Source organism: Vicugna pacos, chromosome 30 (genome assembly GCF_048564905.1).
Source record: "Vicugna pacos chromosome 30, VicPac4, whole genome shotgun sequence".
NCBI lineage: Eukaryota > Metazoa > Chordata > Mammalia > Artiodactyla > Camelidae > Vicugna > Vicugna pacos.
In genome coordinates, this window is record NC_133016.1 from 9,253,036 (window position 1) to 9,277,784 (window position 24,749).

Consider the following 24,749-nt stretch of genomic DNA (forward strand, 5'->3'; position numbering starts at 1 on the left):
AGTTAATCAAAACGTGGTAAATCTGTAAAATGGAATACTACTCGGCAATAAAAGGGACAAATCATTGACACACACAACTTTAGATGAATCTGAAAATCATTAGATTGAGTAAAAGAAACCAGAGTAGTAGATACTGTATCTTTCCACTTATAGAAATATTCTAGAAAATGCAAACTCACTTATAGTGACAGGTTAATGGTTTTCTATTGATGGGGACAGAGGCAGGGTGGATTGCAAAAGGAGATGAGGAAATTCATTGGGTGATGGAGAAATGTTTACTATCTGGAATGTGCTGGTTTATGCACAACTGACTGATAAAATGGTTCACTTCTTTTTAAATTGTTTTTAAATATACTTTTTTGGTGGGGTTTTTTTTGTATTTTTGTTTATTTTTTGGCAGGGAGAGATAATTAGGTTTATTCATTTATTTTTTAATGGAGGTACTGGGGATTGAACCCAGGACCTTGTGCATGCTAGGCAGGCCCTCTACCACTGAGCCATCCCCTCCCCAGTTCAATTTAAATGTGCACTTATTATACATGTCAATAAAGTTGTAAAAAATATACGCTTGAAATCAAGGAGATATGGAATTTTGCTCAAGCTAGCTGGTGCAGAATTAAGATTTTACATTCACCCCATGCCAAGCCCAGCATTTGTCTGACTTCTTGTACCATCTTAACATTCCATCACTCCCAAGTAGCTGGCATTGGCTCTTGATGCATGGTTTACCTGCAACACCTGTCCTCTAGGGGTCAGGCTTGTCTCAGAAAAATAATTCAGGCTGGTCAATAACTCACCTTCACCCTGGGAAGTAGCCTTAAGATGTACTGGAGGGAATCTGTGTGTGTGTGTGTGTGTGTGTATTTAATTTGCATTAAATAAAAAACTGGCATGCTTTAGTATGATGCGCTGTGCCCCATCACAAAAAAGAAGCATTCCATTAGGGGAACAAAAGCCAAAAATAAAATCCTAAGGAGTCTGATTGTCATACTGCTGGCCTGATACATAGTTTGGGGGATAACCCTTAAATCCCAAAGCACCCAGGAAATGCCCACCAAAAAAATACTGAATTTCAAATTTAGGAGTTGATAAAGCAAAGACTAATCAACACAACTGATAGAAGTCCATCCCCTCTGGAACTCAGAGCACGCGCCCATTGAGTATCGTGTTACTACTTAGAGCTGCTATTCAGCTAGTCTGCACAGTACAGTGGATAATAGTAATAGTCTGGCAGCTCGTCCATACCAGTAAATTGCCGATGCTTCGATTTTTCCAGTCCCTCCTGCTCCTCCCCCGTCCCTCCTTTGGCATTGCCCGTGGCTCTGTCACCCTGTAACTTTACTGTGTGTCACAGCAAGAGGCCTCTGGGAGTCTTTCTGCTCCAACTCTACATCTGGAGTTACTTTGATGCGTTGGTGCCAACTGACAAAAGTCATTAAAGAATTGAATTAATCAGTTTGAATATCACTTTTCTGAGCCTCTTTTTGTGTCATTCAGTCACTTACATTAAACTTTCTATAGACACTGTCCACTAACTTCAAACCAGAATTAAGTGTGGCTCATCCATGAAAATTAAAATAGCTGTTTCAAACATTTTTTAATGCCGTATGTAGGATGGTTCACACTCCCAACACACAGCAAGGGACTGTGGCGTGGATGAAGTTCTACTGCTTGTCTAGGCAGAGCGATGGTTCTCAGCCAGGAGTAATTTGCCGCCAGGGGGCGCTAGCAATGACGTGTTTGACAATCACGTCGTGTGAGGAGGGGCTGCCACTCATATCTCGCAGGTGGAGGCCATGGATGCTGCTATGTATCTCTACGTCTTTGAGCATCTAGCAGAGCCCACCCAACAAAGAACCATCTGGCACAGAGTGTCAGCAGTGCTGAGGCTGAAAAAAACCCTGAGGTAGAGCTGGCAACTCCTTTACGAATAATCATTTGAAAACTACAGAAGCAACGAAAACACTAGGGGTCAGTAAGGACCCATGAAATGTCACCTCCAAAGTTAAAAAGAGCTCCAAATTGATTCTGCAACTTTTTTTTTTTTTTTTTGGTACGTGTTGTAGGGAGCGAAAAAAATGTATCGACGTTTCTGAGAAACAGGTCTCGCTGTGGGAGAAGGGATTTACAAACAGGAAACGGGGCAGGGTGAGGGAAACACTTGCAGGGCTGGGTTTCATTTGTGGATGTCAGGGCAAACACATGAATGTATTATACTTGTTATATTACATTTTGTTTCATATCGTACTAGTTTTCTATCTCTGCCCACTGAAAAAGTCTTAGCAATGAAGGTCTCTATAAAGCCAGGAGCACTGCTGGCACCCAGATTTTGTTTCCTAAATACCATTCTCTACTAAGAGGAACCAGAGCTTCTCGAGGAGCTGGCTGATTCTAGGAAAGGAACAAGGAACTTGTTCCTTGGGGTGTCTTGTCGGGCCTCAGAGCATGATGAGGCCACGTCACAGTGACGTGGGATCTGGCTTGAGGGGCTGCCAATGGCCAGATTTGGGGCAGTTTGTACGTGATAAAGAATAACAAGCTAGAATATGAAAACAAATATATGTGTGTATACACATGACTAGGACATTGTGCTGTACACCAGAAATTGGCACATTGTAACTGAGGGTACTTCAATTAAAAAAAAATTCTAATGATAGGAAAAAGAAAAAAAAAGAATAACAAGCTAATGGATGTGAAATCTTGAGTTAATCTTAAAAGGGTACAAATTAATGAGAGAGACAATATTATTTATAGAAGAAGGTAAGGTAGAATTTTAAAATACAGTTTTATTATTTTGAATCCCAAATGGAGTTGTTGTTTCCAGCAAGGATGATCAATGGGCGTTAAAACACTAGATGAAAGGTGATTGGGGAAGAGTACATTCACTGTCTCAGGCGTCATCTCACGGATTATTTATAAAATACAGTAGACAGATGTCAGCCTCTCCTGCACGGGGTGATCAATCTTAGCTCCACAGGAGTGGACCCCTCAGCACCACGTGCCCCCGACGCTATACACTGAAGATGACACAACACCCGTGTAACAATCTGGCCAGAATGTTTACCCTGAATCTACCATGAGGAAGTAATTAAAAATTCAGGATATGGGACTTTACTCAGGACTACTGCTCTAGACCCTTTTAAAAAGTCAAGGTCACAAAAAACAACACAAAACAAAAATGTCAGAGATAGATCCAGATTAAGGAGATTAATGACACTCAGCCAAATGCAATGTGAAAACCTTGAGAAAATTTAAACATTACCTTGCGTTATATGATACATTTAATCAAGGCTAATTCTCTCAAGTGTGGTAACGGTGTTGTGATAGGAAGGGAAATGTCCTAATTCTCAGGCAGGTTTAGGGATTTAGGGAAGAGTGTCATGATGTCTGCAACTTATGGTCAAATTGTTTAGGAAACAGATGGATAGATGGATAGATAGGGAGATAGAAAGCTTCTGTAATAAAATGTTCACGTTGGTGAATATGGATGAAGAACGTGCAATTCATTGTACAGTTTTGACAGTTTTCAAAAAATAAAAATAGGAAGATTTTGCACCAGTCAGTGGCAGTTAGAAAAAAAATGCAAGTTTCACGTTTCAATACAGTCATTACTGATAATTTCTTCTTCTTCAGCTCCATATGCTTTTGAAGGACTCTAGCGTACCTTGACCTTTTTGAAGGGTCCAGAGCAGTGGTCTTGCACAGTAACCGTCCTCTTCCCCAGCAACCTTTCATCTAGCAGTTTTAACATCCATTGATCATCTTTGCTGGAAACAACTCCATTTGGGATTAAAAATCATAAACCCATCGTGGTACAGTGGCATGAGTTGTTGAAATTCTGTAGAATAGTCGCAGGGCTGGGGGAAATGCTCCTTCTCTAGAAAACTCTATATGTTTCAGTAGGAAAATGTGAGGTTGTGCAAGTTACAGCTCATGACTTTTGTGGTTCTCTGTTTTGGAAACAGTTTCTAAATGGAATATTTACATCCAAATAGCAGTTTAGAAAAACATTTAAATTTTATTTCTCAGACAGATTACACCCATAAAATTAATGACAAGAGTCTACCCTTGATCCTTTAGCCAATTAAGTGTCTTCTTGGTCTAAGTGAGTGCCGGATGAAGCTTATTCTAAGTGTTCAGCTTAATGATTTATCTATTATTTTGGCAGATTTTTCCCGCCTCATTCCTTGTTCTCAATTTTTCCATGTCAAGATCTTGGAGATTAATTCATAAGATACTTCATTTCAAATTTTATCTTTCTTCTTGTGCCAAAGTTTTCTTAAAATAGAGACAATGACTCAGCACATGTCTGCCAGCACAGAGTTGCACACAGAACGGCCCCCAGGCGTTCTGCCCCGGAATGACAGCTGTGTGGGGGACTGCAGTTTTCTGGTCTAGTGGAGTTCCTTATTGCTAAGCCGAAGGTGGGGAAATCTTCTGGTGATTCCCAATGGATGCTCATGTTACCTAACGCAACACAAATGTTAAGTTTGTTTGCCCAAGGCACAGTGAGACCAGACAAACCAAAACATTGGAGTTTGGAGCAGAGTTTATTGTGGGGCAAAGCAAGGAAGACAGGGTGGCTCATGCCCAAGAAAACCCTGAACCCCCCCAAGGGTTTCAGCAAAGCATATTTAAAGACCAGGTAAGGGAGGGGGGTCACAGGGTACGTGGTCGGCTTGTGCACAGTCCTCTGGTTGATACTGAAGTAACAGATGGTCAACACTACCAATCCCTGGGCGCCAGAAGGTCTGGGGGCCACGTGCTCAGGATCATCAAGTAGTTAATTTCTTCCATTTGGTGGTGGGTTTTAGCATCTGAAAAACTCAGGACATATGCATGAGATACTATTATCTGGGTGCTTCAGAGAGGGGCTACAGCAGAGAATACGGGGTAGGGGGTCTGTCCCCAGAAGGCCCCATAGGGTCCTGCTCCCTTACACTCAGACAGCAGGTGGTGGTTGGCTGACTTACTTGTTGACTAAACTCGTTAATACTCATCAATTCATGTACAGATCTAAGTATAGCTATACAGTATGGGAGTGAGTGAGCTATATTCAAGGTGAGGCATGTAAAGATGTAAATTTTGATGAAGAGAAATGAAGTATCTTATTACGTATGAAATAAGGAATTTTTTGGACCTGTTTATTCATGCTATCATACAATTCTATCAGCAGTTTTGCCTGTCTGTGTGTATTTCACATACGTTCCAGACTCTTTTGAAACATACCTTCTTTACTTATAATAAGGGCATTCTTCTTTAATCCATACTATCAACCGGAAACCATTGTTAGTTAAAAAAAATTTATTTTCAAAAACCAGTGTTTGTTAAGAGTAATTCTAAATGATGTTTCAATTTACAAGTTTTATTTTTTTTTAGTGGTTGGTTTTTGAGTGTATTCTTTTCCCTTTTACACAGATTCATTTTCTCTCTCTCTCTCTCAATGGATAGTTATATTTCTTCTCTTACTTTGACTTGTGCTCATTAGGCAGGTAGAATTCACAGAAGTCTATGTATAATTTGAGTCTTTGGATATTAAGAAATTTAGGGTATTCACGCGTGTTGGTTAGTTTATGTGACTCTCGGCGTGGCCTGCATGTGACATCCTTATCTATCTATACTTGTTTGCAGGAAATAAAAATTGCAATCTAGTTTTGATCGCACTGCGTTTCCTTCTATCAAAAGAATCTTATGCTCTTCAAAACAATACATATTAATCAGAGGTTTCAAGCCATTTTTTTATTCAGCAATTTTATGATTAAGCTCTAACACATTATAATGGAGAGAAACATGTCTTGTTCTCACATAATGTTTAGCATCATTTAGTCTCATTGACCACTGAGTAATACTGTCATTGAGGGGTGGTAGTCTTCAAGGGAATTGGAGATATTCTGCTAGGCCCAGAAAATTTTCTCTTTCCTCACAGGAGAAGCTAGAAGAAACAAGGCTAAGAGAATGAAAACAGAAGAGTAGAAAATGGCAGGAGACTGGTATGAGATGAGGAGTGTGAGATGTGTGTGGCCGTGAGGGGTGCAGTGATGCACTTTGGAGGGAGAAGGCAAAGGCATATTTGAAGAATTAAGTAATGAGTTTACAGTGAAGATGAAATTCCAACCCCGTGCTGTCCAATGAACACTTACATGCAAATCGAGGAAAAAGAGTCAAAATGGTAAATTTTAGAAGAGAAAAAATACTAAAGGAGCACATCACCTGGCCAGTAACTGATGACATAGCCCAATGCAGAATTCAGAAAGGACAAGCAATGGATTCATCTGGGGACAAAACCGTGCCTTTAGTAAATTCATTCGTGGAAGAAATACTAAAATCATTCAAAACCTCTTCTTTTTATCAATAACACTTTTTTCACGAGTGGAGTCAAAGGCACGGCATAAAAACTCACGGCCAGTCAAGCTTCATGATTCTACTTGTTGGGAAGAGCAAGGGCTGGGTTCCATAACCAGCAGGGCTCCCGCCGGCCACGCCAGCTGCCACTCCCTCCAGAAACACGTCCCTGGCCCGGAGAGGCCCGCGGAGGGGTCCTTGTTTGTGTCGTTCGCATTGGAGGTACAATGGCTTCACACTCAGCCTCTGTGCGTTCCGTTTGAACTAAGGATTAGACTCTTAGAATTTTTTTATAGAAAATAGTTCACAAAAGCCATATGCGTCCCACGTCTCCCATTAAATTTTTCTTTTCTTCTTCTTTTTTTTTTCCCCCTCTGGAAATGACCAGGGGGCACGGATGTAAAAGTTTATAAAGAAGAAAAATGCCCAATATTGAAATGAAAAAACCCAAAAGTTGAAATGTTTCAAAATCGTGTATGCTTTGTCCTTGCCCCCACCTGTTTGTACTTCCTGGTTTAGCCAGCATCGATTGTCTTCTTGGACCTTTTGGGCTGCTTCTGGCAACACTGCATGTGGAAAATGTGGTGACTCAGATGTCAGCTTAGACAATGGAAATTATTTACAACAAACTCCGGGGCTGTGTTATTAGGGTGTATCAAGTCACTTGTAGAGCACAGGGTGTGCAGAGTGACTCAGCGCGAACTACTCTAGGCAACCAGCAAATGTGTAATAGTACAGTATTGTGACTATTTCTTTGGTAGTTACATATTACAGAATTTTTGTTTAGTTCTCTCAAAATATAATTGCTATATCCAGTCTCTAAAGCTGTTAAAATCTAAGTTTCGAGGTAGTGAAGATTTAGAAACAATCCCATTATGGTGAGTCATTGGAATGATTCGCCTGGTACAGGTCACCAGTCAAATAACTTAATGGTTAATATTAGATTTATTATGTTAGTAAATTTAAAGTTGAATGGTAAAAACGATTTTTTTTAAGTTCTGACATGAGCAAAGGGATTGAACTATCTGTAAACTGGAGTTTGTGCCCAACACACTTAGAAATAGAGGCATAATTCAAACTTTAAATATTGGGGACAAATACTCAAAACTGTTTCCCTGACTCATTCTCACCAGATAAAACTAAAAATGCAGAATGATTGCAAATTACAGCACAAATAATCGGTAGTAGATAATCAGATCTGCACACAGCATGAAGGAGTAACATTTTCCCCATTAGAGAGGTAGAAAGCAGACAGGAAAAAAAAAGATGACCCAAAGGGGATTCTTTGGGCCCCTTGTGCAGCGACCCTGGACGGCACATGTTGGCAGCATGTGATTGAAAGTTAACAACAGCTTATCAGGCATTGCTGTGTGTGATAGCTTTTGAATCTCCCAGCAGCCTGATGGACAAGGTGGGATTGGAACGTCCCCCTTGCAGAGAATGAGACTGAGCTCTGGGAGGTGAATGCTTCGCCCAAACCTGGCAGCTACTAAATGCACAGAGTCAGCATTTTGGCTGAGATCCCTTGACACCAAATCCAGGGTTCTTTTCATTTTGTTTTCAGTGTCTCTGGAGAGGGACTTGAGATGCTGGGCACCTGGAAGCCGGGAGGAAGAAGAGCTTGGTGATGACAGAGTGGGAATAAGAAGTGGAGAGGGGCACAGGAAGAGAGAAAGAGCACAAAATGGAAACACGCGTGTCTATTAAACGATTTCAAGTACTCAATTACTTGTAAACTTGAAAATCTTCTACAAGTGTTATTTCAACCATGCCCATCCCTATATGAGGGAAAGGAGAAAAATAACTTTCTTCCCTTTCTTTCTGCTCCATTTTCTACCATAAGGGTCCTGGTTCTGAGTCTCAGAATGTAGACTTGTGAGCAGGACAGGGTAGCTGGTGGTCAAGAGCTGCAGTCTGGTACCCAACTTTCTGGGTTTGAACATCCAGTCTGCCACTTGCCCTTTGCGTGTTAAATTACTAAATCCACATCTCAGTTTCCCGTCTTTAAATGAGACAACAGTAATTCCTGCCTCTCAGGGTTTGGGTGGGAATTAAATGAGATAATTCCTCTGAGTGCCTGGTACTTGACCATACACGCAGTGGAGGTCAGTGCCTCTTGCTAGCAGCATTAGTTCAGCTGCAGGTGAGGTAACCAAGTTTTGAAGAAATAACTTGGTGACCTAATCTCATGGAATAATATTGCTTCTTTGGAAAAAGGCATTCTGGGTTTTGGCAACGTATTAACGAAGGTCTGAGCAAGTTGAAGTCTACCTGAGAAAGTAATATCAAACCAGAAACAGACTCACCGCTACAAAGAACAAACCACTAGTTACCAGTGAGGAGGGGGGTGGGAGGGGCAACGTAGGAGGAAGGGATTCAAAGGCACAAACCACTAGTTATTAAAAAATAAGATACAAGGATACAATGTACAGCACAGGGAATATAGCCAATATTTTATAATAACTTCATATAGAGTAGAATCTGTAAAAATATTGAATTACTGTATTTTACCCCTGAAATTAATATAACACTGCCAGTCATCTGTACTTCAGTTAAAGTGAATAGACATAAACAAGTGGTGAATTTTATGGTGTGAGAATTATCTCTCACTAAAGCTGTTCATTTTTTAAGAGAGGAAAAAAGTAGTATTGATCGTAATTTTTTAATAAGCGCAAATAATAGCATATTGTAAATTGTTTAACCAAAGTGAACCAAACCAAGAAGAGGTGGATGGGCTGGATATTCTACACGAGATAGCTGAAAGGAAACCATTGCCAAGAAGCAAAGGAGTATCTCTTTTAGCTGTACCTTCACAGAGTGTTGTCTACAAACTCATAAAATCCAGCTAATTTGAGGAATCGGAAGGTGGTTTGAGTATAAATTCAGTTCCTTCCTGAAGGGGTGGAGACTCTGCCGTAGAAGAGAATCATCTTAGTTTCCTTGTGTAGGATAAACAAGAGGAAAGGACGATCCACCTTGACGATTTCAGGATTTTCCACTTTGCTTGTTTGGTTGGTAAACGTGGATTCTGAGCCAGTCTCAGTAACCTCCAGCGTGGCCCTATGGATTATCTTGGAGACCACGAGGCCGCCTCCTGCAGTTGCGCCAGACAAGTTAGCCCGTGAGAGATCGAAGACATCAGTCATTCCCAGAGCTGCCAGAATGGAAGTCAGGTCTTCATGGTACCCATCGAGTCGGAGCCGGGGCAGGTGCAGAACCACAGCTGCGTCTTTCATGTTGGCTGAGCCTAACCAGTTATTTAGTTTCTCGTAAGTGATTTCCCTGGTAACCTATGAGAGCAAGAAGCAAAAGAAAAACATTTTTATTTAGAAAATAAAATGATGCCAAAATGTGAAACCCTGAGGGCTGAATGTCAGGTTATAAAAAGGTAAGGCTACTTCTCATTGTCATTTTGGAAAGCTGATTCTATGTAATAAAACAAGTAGGGGAAATGCCACCATGTCCAATAACTGAAGTTGAAGCACATGGCCCTGGGATCTATGCCTTGGCACACCATCCAGGAGCCACTTGGAAAAGCAGCAGATTATCATAGGGGATTTCTACTTTTGTTTCTCTTACGATCCCTCTATAAGCTTCATTATTTATGTGTTATAATAGTACAATTTATCTAATTGGCCACATGAAAAGACATCTTTGGAACCTGAGATCCTTGGATGCTGACAACAGAAATCGCAATTCTAAGCTGATCAGTGTAACTTTCTGCCTCAGCTGAAGCCAGAATTCTCGTTAGTCAGGCATCCATAGAGACTGAATTTATATCAAAGCAAGTAACATTTCTAGGTCATTAGAATTGAAGAATCTTAAACATGAAAGAGACTATGGAGAAGGCCCCCTGAGGTGCGTTTGTGACATCCATCAGCACCTGCTTGAAGCGTCCTTCCATCAATAACCTTCTTTTTATAAACAGCCTGGCTCTGTGGTTGCACAGCTCAGCTTGCAAGAAAGGCCTTTCCCATTTTGACCATAAATCTGCTTCCCTGTCATTTGTCCCTATTAGTTTTAGGTCCCACTCTCGGAGCCACACAAAATTAGTCCATTTCTTCCATGTGACAACTAAATATTTTAATGTGATCAACGTTCTCCCTAAATCACTGCCCTTTTTCTCATCCGTTCCCCATATGAGACTTTTTCTGGCTTCTCCTCATTCTGGTTCTCCTTACTGGGGAAGTTCATGCTTTCTATGGCTCATTTGGACTATGTTGTAAGTGGAATCTATCAGGAGGTAGGTGGGCTAGACACCAAACAACGTGATCTCAAGCAGAAAAAAACCAAAACTATTTTGCGTGGAACTGTCATTCACCGTATAACACCTTCAACTCATACTCATTTAAGAAACTGGGGATATTGGCCCTCATCCACAGTGGTGAATTAATGTCAAGCATTATAACAGGAGAAAGTCTTTATCCACTGAGAAGTTGGTGGGAGCAACACAGAATTGGGAGAAGCATAAAAAACAGAAGAAAGGGAGGAAAGACAGGGATTTAAAGCAAATTTCTGAGGAACAGACTTGTACCAATGCAGAGAGCAAGACACGCGGTCAGGATGCGGAACAGGAGGGTCCACGTGGGGCACCAGAGAAGCAAACAAAGGGAAAGGCTGAGCATCGCATGTTGGTGCAAAAGAGTTGGTTGGTGGCAGGTCCAAAAGAGGCGTCAGTGCACACTATACAAAAATATTTTTTAAAAGACATGCAGAATAACTATGGTGATCTGTAAAGACTGCAAGAGGATGCGTATGACTGTGCTTGGAAAACCTAAAACTGAAACAAGTAGAAGCAGCATATCTTAGTGTGTGGGTGCTTTATTTGGGGCTTCTGCTGTTTTTCAAGTGGACGTAGCATTGCACTGAGGAGTAGTTTAAACGGTTGTTTTAAATGCCCCAGCTTCCTGCATGTGTCATTCTCAAGCACGGCACCTTTACTTGTGGCCGTGGCTGCAGAGACTCAGTGGTTTACCTGTCCCAGGCCGACGTCCTCGCTGGGTAGGACGATGACCATACTCAGGTGATCCTCTGCATCCGGCATCTCAAGGACCTGCACCCGAGGCTCCTTGATGGAGCCCAGTTTCAGGAGTCCTTGCAGCCGCATCATCTGAACAGACTTGCTCTGGGACTGGAAGAGTGAACACGGAGAGACAACAAAGGTGATTCCTTTCTATGTTTCCATTTAAGGCCCGGGGAACTTACATTTCATCCTCCAAAGTTGCCCACGATGAGTGACCAAAACAAAATTTATTCATCTCCCCACAGAAATATCAATGACTGATCATTATTGTAAGGATTTAAAGCAGGGAGGGTCGCTTAAAAAAAGTAGCTGCTGAAATACGAAATGTTTAAAATGCTTATGTCTTCCAATATATTATATTTACTCAATAGTATGTTTTTGATGCCCAGAAACAGTTAATTCAACTTCAAAGGGCTGAGAAATACGCATCATAAGATCTCATCATGATAAGCATTTTTTGAAAAGTCAAGTTAGGTCCTCTGAAGAACATAATTTAGAAATCTCTCCAGCTCAAGTGAAGTATGACTAACACGGCCGAGTCTGCGGCACGCGGGTACAGATCACAAAATAGCTGTGAAGCCACTGAGAATGCAACAAAGTGCTCAGTGACTTGCACATAATAAGATGACTTTTAAGGAAATTTAGTTATGACCATAACCATACTTTATGTGTTCCTCTTTGAAAGGCTAGTTTTAACATAAAGCTGTCTGCATCATGTAAGTAAACCACATGGACCAGATTTTACTGTGAAGATAAAGATTCTAATTTATTGTTTCCGGTAGAAAGTCTGCTCACTTTGGGGTATGCTCACGCCTTTAAAATATCTCTCTGTGAATCCTGCTAACACCTTCACTCCATTTTTCCTATACTGTGGTCCCCAAATGTGGCTGATTCTTGGAAGGACATACAGGTGTTACTTAAAAATACAAATACTCAAACACTTCCTACAAATCAGAATCTCCAGGAATATGGCTCTGGAATCTGCATTGAAAGAAAAAAAGCTACAGCTGCAAAAAATACATAATTCCACTGTATGTTTTATGACCTTGATATCTGATGGCAGTATTCTTTGGAAGGATAATACTGGATGATTCCAGATGTGACTAATATGTTTGGCTAGAGAATGCAGCTGATAGTATAGGAACTTGATTCTAATATTCAGATCCATTCTTTCTTATTAAACAACATGTCTTATTTTGGTTGCAGCCTGATATTTAGGATACTTTGGAGGCACAAAGGACAGAAGTTGAGAAGATTGAGGATAATAGGACAGTATACCTGAAACCTTTTATTTTGATTAAGAATCTTGTTTACCAGTTTTGCTTTGCCTCTCAAGATCACACCCATTTTACAATTGACCTGCAAGCATGTTATTTCTGCAAGCAACTGTTGAAGTTATTTCATTCCATCTGACTTTATTTCCAGTTCACAGAAAGTCAATTGTTTAATAATGGTGTAAGCTTAGTCCAAAACCCAAACCTGCTTTAAACCATTCCAAGGTCTATGTTTTAAACTAGTTTTTCAGTTTGGCAACTGTAGGGCTACAAGTATCAAAATAAGTTAAAAAATACTATGGAGAATTTAAAAGAAAGTTTCAATAACAACAACAAAAAGTCTTGTAATCTAAACCTGGACTTTGTTGGGTATGCAGCTAGGACAGTCACTTGGAAATTAATTTACCTCCCTAAGGCCAAGAATAATTTAAAAAATTTAAAGCAAAATTTTTGAGGATTACCTTTAAAAGAGAAAAAAAAAATAATTAAGCCATGAGACTACCTCGTCCAGCCTGAAAGCCATTGCTGTGGTTTGGTCTTTCTGAAATGCATACTTCCAGGTCCCTCTGTAGGAGATGGCATTTACCAGTACCAGCTGATCAGAGGCTGTGAGGCTATTGGGTGGCAAGAGGTCCTTGATTTCACCTTTGGGAAGAGTAACAGAGTGAGATCGTTCCTGATCAGTCATGGAGTGTGAATTGGTTTCATTGGTTTTGCATTTGATTTTGACCCATCTTTGAATTTACTTAAGTAATTGCCACTCGATCTCTTCAGATGCACCAAAAAGATTTTTGAGCAACGTATCTAAAGTACTCATAATTGTTTAATAAATAAAGAACGTAGGATGCAGAAGAAAACTAGGTGAGTGTTTCACCTGTCTGCCTATTTTATGGCTGTAGAAGTTAACAAGCCTGATTACTTTGTATAACATTATGTTACCCAGTTAAGAGGTGGTTTATAATACAAACATATTAACCATTCAAGTTTGACTTTCCTGTAACATTCCTCCTGGCACCACCCTGTGCTGAAGACAATGAGTTTTGAGTCGCTGGTTTTGCAGGTCACCACTGCTACTTGGCAGTGACTTTCTACTACATCAAGCAGGAGAGATCACTGGGAAAGTTGCAAAAGAAAGACTTTCTGCTTTTTATGCCTTCTCACTCCTCAGGAGTAAAATTGATCAGAAGATGTCATGAGCTTTCATTTTATGAAATGAAAAAAGTCTTGAGATGTTCAGCCCCTGGTGCTACAGCAACTGGTTTTCCATATGGAAAAAATAAAGAACTTTCCTCCCTCTTTCACATCCTACATAAAAGTCAGTTTGAGATGGATCATAAACCTAAATGTAAACACTAAAACAAAAAATCTACTGCAAGAAAACAGAAGAGAATACCTTTGCAACCTTGGGTAAGCAAAACTTTCTTAGAGAATATACAGAAAGCACAAACCATTGATAAACTGAATTTCATTAAAATTAGAAACTTCTGCTCATCAAAAATACTGTTGAGAAAATAAATACACAAGACACGGACTAGGAGAGAACATTAGCAATACACGCATCTGACCAAATATTTGTATCCAGCATATGTGAAGAATTCCTGCAACTCAATAACAAAAAGTAAACAACACACCTGAAAAATGGGCAAATAGCTTGAACAGAGACTTCATAAATAAAGATATATTAATGGCCAATAGACAAATATAAAAAAGATGCTCAATGTTTTTAGTCATCAGAAAAATGCAAATTGAGACCACAATGAGGTACTACTACACATCCACTAAAACACTTGAATAAAAAATATTTACACCACCAAAAATTGGAGAGGACTTGGAGTAACTGGAATTATCATACAGTGCTGGTGAGGATGTAAAACGGTTCAGTCACTTCGGAAACCTATTTGGCAGTTTCTTAAAAAGTTAAACATTCATCTAGCCTCATTTATACATAGTATTTACCCAAGGGAAATGAAAAAAAAAAATAAGTCTGCAAAAGCCTTTTACAAAACTGTTCATAGCAACATTGTTCGTAATAGCCCAGAACTAGATACAGCCCAGATGTCCATCAAGAAGAGAATGGATAAACAGACTGTGGTCTATTTATGCAGTGGAATACGTCCCAGCAGTAAAAAGACATGAACCACTGATCTATCCAAAAACATGAATGCTCTGAAAAATAATACCCTGATTGGGAAAAAAAAAAAAACCAGAACACAAAATAGTACACACTGTAATACCCCCGATTTATTTGGGATTTTGGAATAGGCAAAACCAACCTCTGATAGTAGGATCAGATCAGTGGTTGCTTGGGAGCAGGTGTGGAGGAAGTGCTCAGGGTGACTGGAAACGCTCTGTGTCCTGACACTCGTTTGTCAGAATTGTCCAAGGATACTTTTTAAAGATGAGAGCATTTTATTGAATTGCCTAAAAGAAGAAGAAGAAGAAGAAGAAGATGGAGGAAAAAAGGAAGTCTCAGATCTCTTACCTTTTGTCTTGTTTTCAATCCATGAGTTAATCTGCATTCTAGCTTCTTCTAAATTATTTTTGAAATCCAAATTTTCAGGTTTTAGGTTATATAATTGTTCAATACAGTCTAAATATTCCTATAAAATGAGCATAAAGAAAAGAAGAGACACAGCAAATGAATGTTGATTTTAACACATTTAGATCCTACATGGTAGGAATTATACCTAAATAGGGGCAGAGATATGTAAAATACCATTAAAGCAGGCCTAACTAGGCCCAATTAGTAAAAATATATACATTTGTCATGTGTTCAGAAGATAGTTAAGTAAAATGAACAAGTTACGACAGGATGTTATTTTCATGACCAGGTTATTTCTCTTTCTTTTCAGCCTGTGAGATTGCACCTTATATTCATAACTAGGATAATCAGACTTAGCATAATTAGAGTCCTCAACTTGGGGTTGCAAAGAACTAATTTCTCTTTTATTATCGATGTAAAAATTCTGGCAGTGGTGTTGTTAATCACAAGCTACATAAAATTTATGCTCTTTTCACTTCACTTGGGCCCATCTGAAACATAACTGAACATGTTACAAACTAGCATCTGCAAATTAGAATCTTAAACTCTATATTATTTTTCTACATGAAATATACATTGTATATTTTATATATAGCATCTATCTATCTAAATATATGGGTGTATATATTAAATCTTTTCTACTTTCTTACCATTTTAACAGCACAAACAATGCTAGGATAAATTAAACGGAGACAGAAAAGGAAGGCTTCTCCCTAACTTATGGGAAAATGTTTTATTTTCACTCACCGGGAGGTATGGATGGGCTTCTTCTGCAAACATTCCACTTGCCACATGGACTTGACTGTGACTGGACTTGGTGATATCAGAAAGGAGTGCTTGAATGTGTGAGTGGACCCCTGTATCTTGTTCACACTAAGGTGAAGGTAAAAAATACTTGAAAACGGGCTGGCTGTGGTATCACACACTTAATTATCAACTGAGGTTAGAAAAGAGGCTCTTGGTTTTGCATTGGGACGTGCTATTTCAAAAAACAAATAGAATCAAAGGCTAATTCTACTGTTGGGACATACTGAAATGTTTGCTTTTCACCACACTGACAATTTGATTACAGTGTCTCATGATCACCTTACAGGTGTGAGGGACGACTTGGTAAGGTCCCTGCCCTGGTCAAGCTTGACCTGTCTCCTCCACAAGGTGGCCCAGAGCACACCTATCAATACTGGCACATTAATTTTAATATAATTGGTATCAGGAAAAATGTGTTGCTAAATTTTTGAAATAATTTAGAATTCTGGGCAATGGAGTTTGGTCTTAGTAGCCCCCTCTGTAGATAATAGTGGGAAAGTCACAGACCACCAAATGAAGGTCCACATTACAAATGTTCCCTAGAAATTAGCAACATGGAAAAAACATTAAACAATAACACTCATAAAGAGAAGACATCGTTAGTTACATTTTCAAAAACAACGTGTATATATATGTATAGCCGTTGAGCACTCACTCTGGTCCAGCCACTGTCAGAGGCACTTTTACTGTCTGGATACCTGGGGGGGTTCCATTATGAAAACTCTTTGAGAATCATCTCCTTTCTGTACTTACTGCCCAAGGGAAGAAATAGCCCTTTTTCTTAAAGGCTAATTGTCTCTACTTCAAATTTTTGAGAGTCCCCATTTTGTCATCTCTTATTTCAAAATCTCAACATGATTATTTTAAAACAGTGTACGCAGGAGTTTGACTGTATGTGTCTGTATTCTAGGCTCAGAACACCTCTGGAATAAATACCCTGTTTTATTGCCTTAAGCCTTTAGTCCTCATTGACTGCCATAAAAGAAGTAAAAAGAAAAGTAGGAATTGTATCTACCCTTGTGTTTGAAGAATTTGCAGTTCTCGTTAATTCATCCAAGTGCAGCACCTACAATGAGAAACAGAGAACCATTTTCAAAGGGTATACAAATGCTGTACACCCGAAATTGACACAACATTGTAAACTGACTGCTTCAGTACAAAAATATGTATTTTTAAAAGGCTATGCAAATACTACTTCAAAAGACCAGACAGTGATACAGCGAATCACTTTCTTGCTGTAAATGTTAAGCCCCTACATTTTTATGAGCCTTCTATGATCCGGCCTCACCTTTCTCTTAACTCTGTATTAATTTTGCTCCCTCATTTTTTAAAAACGCAGACAAATGTGTTTGAAAAGCAAAATCTTCCATGTGCTCTTAGGCAGAAGTCTAAGCATTAGAGACTGAGGGATGACCTGTAGGCACTCACTCGTATTTACCTTTATAACCTTTATGATCAAATGCAAATGGAAGCTTTAAAAGAGTGTTTTAAAATCAACTCAGGCCTACTCATTTGTATTGTCGCTTAATTTCTTCATCCCTACCCTTCCTGATGTGAAACACAGTAGGAACCCAATAAATTTTGTTGAATGAATGAATGAATGAATGAATGAATGAATGAATTTGTTGAATGAAGAATAAATAGTTGTATGGATAAATGAATAAATCTTAATTTATTGTCAGGCAATTAATAGCATTGGTTGTTCACTGAACAAAGATAATGACTGAATTCATATAATAGGTAATTGTTTAAAAATTATTTTCATAAACATTGTCTGATTTGATGCTCACAGTATCCCTCGGGGATTTTAGGAGCATTCTCTCCACTAAGAGTTAATGTTTGCTCTAGTCCTATTGACGTAACTGGGGTATAACCATAGTTTCCTAAAGCCTTCATTGGAGAATAGATGGAATAAAACACTGCAGCTCTCTCTAAATATTGAAAGGGTGGGTACATTTAGCATGTTTTGTGTGAGTCTCTGGAGTGAACATGGGATAAGAGACAGCAGAGTAGACATTATAACTTTCTTTAAATGCACATGAAGAGGACATAATTTTTTTATGTGTGTCTTTTAAGAACAGGAAAATGATAAAGGAGCGATGGCTATGGCGAGGTAGGCTTTAGCTGAAGGCCAGGAAGAACTTTCTAAAACATAGAATTGTCTGAATGTTTGTTAAAAAGCGACCTCACACTGTTAAGTTCTGCCTTCTCAGAGGACTTTGAACAGCCTCTTGCCTGCAGGGTCCCAGTGGAGATTAAAGCCTAGAGAGGAGAGTGGGATTTTATGATTTCTTTCAGTTCTGAGATTGCTTGGTTTTCTCCTGTAGCATAGAACGTACTGTTTCATCATCTATGGACTCTGCCTGCCTGGCGCCCCCTAATGTTGCTTCAGTGGTCATGAATGTCAATCATCATCGTCATCAAAAGAAAGCAAGATGGTTGAACCTGGAATTCTGAGTGTTTGGCTCAGCCGTGGAAGAATCATTACCAGGGAGAAAATGTGAGGAATTTTCTCCATTTTGTATGGAAAGCAGCAAGAGAAAAATCTGAATTATTTGGTTCTCTTCTAATTCAGGCTTGTTGGCTATCAAAAAAGACAAAGAATTATTTCCACTCCAGCCTCTCTCTGCCTGAGTTGTGCCCTCGGCACAGTGAGCACGCCGTCTCTCTGGTGGCACGACCTGAAGTTCGCACAAGCTTAGGTGGAGCCACCAGCCAGCACGCTGTCACTTTGAAGGGAGGGCGAGAGAGAGGAGTGACTCTACACATGCTCATCCCAGGATGACTTGTAAAAATTCCCACAACCTCCTCGTTCTCAACTAGCCCTCCCTCTCCACCAACGTGCATTGATTGAGCACCTATTATGGGTAAAGCCTATTCAGCCAATGCATGGAAATAGAATCAAACTGAACCCAAGACATTGAATTTTTCTTGAGTTTAAATACGTAATTAAATTTAGAGTTTGACTCGAGCTTTCCAAATTCACTTCCAATTTAAATCCCGACTGGAGTGCAGCTGTGCTCCACTAGGTCATCATTCCCTCCATAATAAGCAGAGAGATGATTGCAGTGTGTTGAAAGATGCCTACTCAGAATCATTTTTTCCACTCACCCAAAATTACTGGTTGAGTTAAAGCACTTGTGATCTCCTTGGAAATGTAATTGCATAGCTTGTAAATCCTTGCAAAATATTCTCCATGTGACCCACAGCAGGAAGGCCCTGGGGACCTGACGATGCATATGGGTGGAGGTGGGGAATCCTGATTTTTGCCATGGGCCAGGCTGGCCTCACTGAGTGCCTCTCCAGGTTCTGCATCTGCTGCACCCCCCTCATCCACTACCCCTCAGGACAGAGCTATGGGAACTCTTACCTTTTGCACCTTTTTAAAAGAGCCAATTTGATAGGTAAGCGTAAGTGCAGGTGGACATTCTCTTGTGTATGCAGAGCTGGGCATCTGTGACATCTCCATAACAGAACAGCGTCTGGAATTTCTACTTGATTGTCTTCTAGACACGACTGAACATGTGTTTGTGACATACCTTTTCCATCTGGGACGCACTGTCGCCTCTGGCCCCAAAGAGCACCACAGTCAGGGTGGACAGGAGACTCAAGGGAGAAAAAAAGATGTTCTCAACCGTGTGGTCATAGCTCATCTCTTTAAAGACCTCAAAGCAGAACTGTGCATTTGCTGCACTGAGTGATTCCATTGCTTCACCTGGGGTCTGGAATCCAAAGGCAGCTGTCAACAACAGCAAACATTACGTCAAAATGCTACTATCTCAGTTTATTTCAGTTGAGAGTAAAAATTACTTCTATTCTGTAAACACTAGATGCTCAAAGAGGGGCTTCGTGGAAACAAAAAGAACACAGGCTTTGGAGTCAAATGCATTTCCAGTTCCGCCACATTCTAGCTTTGTGTCCCTGGGCCGGTTACTTAAGTTCTCCAAGTTTCTGTCTTCTCTTCTGAAAAAGTGGTTAAATAACAGCTTCCTTGTAGGATCGACCCCTGTAATGTTTATAAAGCACCGGGCAGCATGCCTGCCTGTAGCAGGTGGCCAAATGTGTCAGTGAACATTGTCATTCTTGTTATTGTTACCTGCATTAGCCCCCTTGGGTAGAGTGATGACAAACAGGACAGCGTTGTAATTAATACTGATCCCAATGGACACATGACCTCACAGGGTCTTTCAAAAATGCGTAAAGGGACTGACAGGGAGAGAGTAAGGACCACCACCCAAATCCCATTTTCACCACTAGAAAAGCATCTCAAAGTGCACATGTGCCCACGGTGGGTTGGTGGTAGTGTTAATGTATACAGTGGAGAGTGTTCTTTTATAGGTGTTTTTAAGAGGAGGAGAAATGTAACTAAGCACGTAAGAGTCCTACAGAATTATTATCCTACTTCCTTCTATGAAGCCATCCGCAGATATTTCTCAAGAAAGGCAGAGCTCCCTGTTCTAGGGTCTGTGGGGCTGGCCGAGCTCCCCTGGGCTTGGTGCCTTCAAGTGGCTGTTCACGGTCACACCAGGGTTCAGGAGCGCTGAGCCTCTCCGCCGGGGGCGGCACAAAGTCACGGAAGAGGGCTGTTCCAGGGAGAAGGACGGTCTTTCATTCCCTCCTTCCTTCCTGCCCTCGTTAAATCGCCCCTTGCTCTGGGCACTGTGTGGAAGAATGAGGTTAGAGGGTAATGGGGAACCTGAGCATTTCTGATTCTACCCGGTGCTCGGGGGAATCAGGTAACAGAGCCCCACGGGCTGTGGAATCCTTTCTCTGCATCTTCTCTTCGCTGTTGGGGGCTATTTTGAAGAACCGCCTTGGAGTTTGGGACCAAGGGGAGGGAAGACCCTACAGGGCAAAAACTTCAGGAAGCACTCACTTTAATATGTTAATCCTGTGCTTTTGTGACCCTGATCCTGGGAGTGCGCACCTCCTTGAGAATGAGCCACCCGCAGTGTAAATCAACTGCTCTTCAGTAAAACTAAATAATTAAAATAAAATAAGATGAGCCACCCATTGAATAAAATTTAGGGAGGCACTTGGCGCTCAGTCATACAAGCCTCCTTAAATTTTGCTCCCTGAGGAGCCTTGCTCAAATGGCCCCATTGCTGACTTTGCTTAGCATCCCTGGTCAGGGTTTGGGATACAGGAGGCTGCGAGTCTGTATATTTGGTGGCTGTACTGCTGTCTTACATTGCACTAAAGATACCTGAGGGGCTTTGATTAAGGTATTGGAATTAGAGTAAACTTCTCCCCCTTGTCTGCTGTTGAAACAAATGGTGTACCTCAGTCTTAGAAAAATCAGAAAATCTTAGGAAAATGCTTATTCATCCTGTATGTTTTAAAAGGGGAAGGAGACTCAATGTGGTGTGTTTCCTAAAAGAACACAAGGAACAGAAAGTTTGTAGTTGCCGGGTTTTGGGTGAGAATATAAATAGAAAAGCCTTATTTCTCTCTTTTCTGAAGGATTTAACTTATATAATGTCTTGCCAGTATCTGGAGGCCCAGCTGCAACTTTTCCCAGCCTAGGGGTGTGGTTCCAATAAAACAGCCTAAAGAATTCCGACACAGAGAAGAGCAAGTTGAAATACATTGGTTGGGCTGGGTGCTGACATTTCCTAGGGACTAGAAATGTTATGACTTGCTTGAAAAGCTACCACTCTCTTCCCATAAACATGAAAGTAAAAGCCTCTAAGACACCAGTATACATCTGTTATCTCATTGTCATGTAACTGGGAATGGAGTAGGGGAGAAAATGGGGGTCAGGTGGAGTTCAAGTTCACAAGAAAATAGAAGTAGACATTCAGACCAGGACCTGTTTCTTGGGTTTGTGAGATCGTTGGCCCATTGTTTTCTACCCCCTCACTCAACTGTTTGGGGAGCCCTGCCCCCTGGCAACTTACATGGTTACCCTACAATCAAAAAACATCTTTTGGTGGCCCCAGATAATTTTAAGTAGATTTACAGAATCCTAGAAACACGTTTGCTTTGCCGAAGAGACACTTAGTTGAAATGACTAATCACGGGTCTTCATAGTGAAGAGCTTTAAATCAGACAAACGTGAGTTCTGACACGAACTCTGCCTTTTGCTATGCATGTGAGGAACTTCCCTGACTACCCTGAACCTGTGTTTATAAAATAGGGAGGGTAGCAGATACCTACCTGACAATGTTGTTGTTCAGCGTTAAATGTGATAATAAATATAAAGTCTCTAAATAGAAAAATTACTCAATGATATTGTCCTCCTTTTTCCTTCAAAGATTATGGATTGAACTCAAAGAGGAGTCACAAATCTGAGAAGGAGAGTATCGTGTCCCCAAATTAATTCTACAAATGGGGAAACTGAAGTGAGCCTGTGGGGTCGCATGACTTGCTCAAGTCCACACGGTTAGAAAACATCAGATTCAGAATAAACATTCAGTTTTCCTCTCCAGCGCGTTGACTTCTCCGGCACACAGCCTAGAAAAAGAGGAGCTGAATTGTGGTACCACATAGCACAATTTCTCCTTATGTGTTTGTATATATTTACAAACAAATTCCTTATTCAGACAGCCAACTCAGCCAGCTTTATTTGTGGAACAAAGGGGGAAAAAAGCTTACTTCTCTTTAAAAAAAAAAATCTTATCCAGCCTCGGTTCAATCATCATCAAAGTCCTCACCTTAACCTAAGAATAAAGATCGGGAATAGAAATGGCTCTCTGCAGTATTGGAAACCGTGACATCAGAAAGCTCCCTCAGTGGCTATGAAGAGCTGAAAAGAGAGCCACACACTGCCTTGTTTTAAATCTGCGCATCCCACCACCATCCCCCAAACCACGGCACCTCTCACAGCCCTCTTCCTTGGATTACAACTAAGTATTTTCTCCGATACTTAGTGAGAACTCACCACCAACTGCAAGAATCATGGCCAAATAGATATAATTGAGTGTCTGCATTTTTACCTTGTTTTCAGATTGGTCAGAGTCGAGCCCAGAGCTGTGTCCGCGGCACGCAGACACACACAGCACTCAGCACAGAGAGTACTCCTCCCGTCTGCTCAGAATTTGGTTGCACAAGTGATTTTCCCTTGCATTGTGAAGTGATGTGATGTATTTATACCTAGGGGTAGAGAGTTGGCCAGCTGACGTGTGCGTTGTAAAGTATGCTGCTCCCCTGGCTCAACATGGATGTGGACTGAAGAGATGTAGAAAAGAATGAATAAAACATTTAATGGCATGGATTTTATGTCATAAATTATGTGGTATTTTTAAATGAGCTGTAATGTGTGTATCTATGTTACACAAACTCTCCATCTATAACAACAAATTATTGGAGTTTAAAAACCAGAGAAGAGGCTTCTGTCTTGTGAATTGGCAAAAGGTGTCTTCCCCTGGCTGCTCGGATGAGACGTGGTGAATGAAATGCTGTTCTCTCTGGCGCAGAGGCAGCTGGACACAGAGTAACCCTTGTTGAGTAAGGATTTCAAACCTATCTCAGGGCAAATGTAGGCAGGATTCCCAGGAGAAGCAAGGGCAGCTGTAGCTCCAACTCAGAGAGAGACCGGGACAGCATCCCAGGATGTCAGAGATGAAGAGGCTTAGAGATCATCTCTTCCGAGATTTTCAGCCCCTATAAATACTTTTTATACTGTGATCCAGAACATTCATTCAAAACTGAAACAAGAGTTTCACAAACAAAAAATAAACATAGCACTGCCTTATGATCTAGCAGTTTCACTTCTGGGTATTTATGCTAATTTGAAAAGATATGTGCATACCAGTGTTGATTACAGTATTATTTGTAGTAACCGAGATACAGAAACAGCCTGTGTACGTGGATAGATGAATGGATAAAGAAGATGTGGGGTGTGTGTGTGTGTGTGTGTGTGTGTGCAATGAAATATTCCTCAGCCCTAAAGAATGAAGTCTTGCCACTCTCAACAACACAGATGGAGCTAGAGGGTCTTATGCTAAGTGAAATGTCAGAGAAAGACAAATATAGAGATCTCAGTTATAAGAGGAATCTAAAAACCAAAACAAAACAAAATGAAAACAGACTGTTAGATACAGAAAACAACTATGCCTTTAAAGTATTTGCTCTAAAAATCAAGGCATATAGTTTTGCTTTTTTAAAAAAAGAATCCTTCTAACAAATGATTAGCTAACACTAATTAAGAGTGACTAAAGTGAAATCCGGACACGTGTACTAGCTCCTTTTCATAAAATTAAACACGCATATACATACATAGAGATACAAGTTCTCATTTTTAAAAACAGTGTCCAAACTACAAGTATGTGCAGAGGAAGAAGAGGCTAATTAATGGAATAAAAAGATTCAAGGCAATAAAAAAGGGAGAAAAAGCCAGAATTGAGATCCTTTGTATTTCCGTTAAATGACCCCTGACTTGTGTGGGTAACATAAAAGCAGGCATCCAATATTTGGTTACAAAAGGAAACGAATTCGATAGTTTTCCTTTGATAACTTGACAGTGAATTTTATAAAATTATTTTACATATGGGAATAAAGACGTGGATCGTGGTCTTCACGAAACAGGATTGGCAAATGCCCCCCTTACAGACACTTAGGCAGTATTTGGCTTTTCCCTAATTAATGTGAAGAGGAGAAGGCTGCCAAGCCAGGAGAAAAATGTCCCATGGTTCTACTTGCTTCTCAGATTCTCAAAGGGGAGGGGAAGAAATGAAACAATCTGATTACATATAATGTTAGTAAGAGACGTCCTGGATGCATGGACTGTCTCCTTAAGGAAACCTTGGCCACTCAAAGA

The 24,749-nt window shown here is 40.4% G+C and overlaps 1 protein-coding gene and 1 long non-coding RNA gene across 3 annotated transcripts in view; one reads left to right on the plus strand and one right to left on the minus strand.

Annotated features, from left to right (window-relative positions):
* The window catches only part of LOC140690530 (uncharacterized), a 94,557-nt gene that overhangs the window by 33,764 nt on the left and 36,044 nt on the right, over positions 1-24,749 (plus strand). The window lies entirely within an intron of this gene.
* Positions 9,014-22,992, minus strand: LOC107034643 (ovalbumin-like). The gene is made up of 8 exons (XM_031674360.2): positions 22,927-22,992; positions 19,528-19,710; positions 17,004-17,054; positions 15,929-16,054; positions 15,122-15,239; positions 13,142-13,284; positions 11,318-11,473; positions 9,014-9,632 (listed from the first exon to the last, which is right to left on the minus strand). The coding sequence occupies exons 2-8, from the start codon at positions 19,693-19,695 to the stop codon at positions 9,225-9,227; spliced, it is 1,170 nt and encodes a 389-aa protein (XP_031530220.2). The 5' UTR covers positions 19,696-19,710; positions 22,927-22,992; the 3' UTR covers positions 9,014-9,224.

What these genes read in the sequence shown, in the direction of transcription:
- LOC107034643 (XM_031674360.2), bottom strand. Translation starts at nt 19,695, where the DNA reads ATGGAATCACTCAGTGCAGCAAATGCACAGTTCTGCTTTGAGGTCTTT. An exon ending in AAGCCCATCCATACCTCCCG is followed by an intron (nt 15,240 to 15,928) that starts GTGAGTGAAAAT and finishes CTCATTTTATAG; the next exon opens with GAATATTTAGACTGTATTGA. An exon ending in GATTGAAAACAAGACAAAAG is followed by an intron (nt 13,285 to 15,121) that starts GTAAGAGATCTG and finishes CTCTTCCCAAAG; the next exon opens with GTGAAATCAAGGACCTCTTG.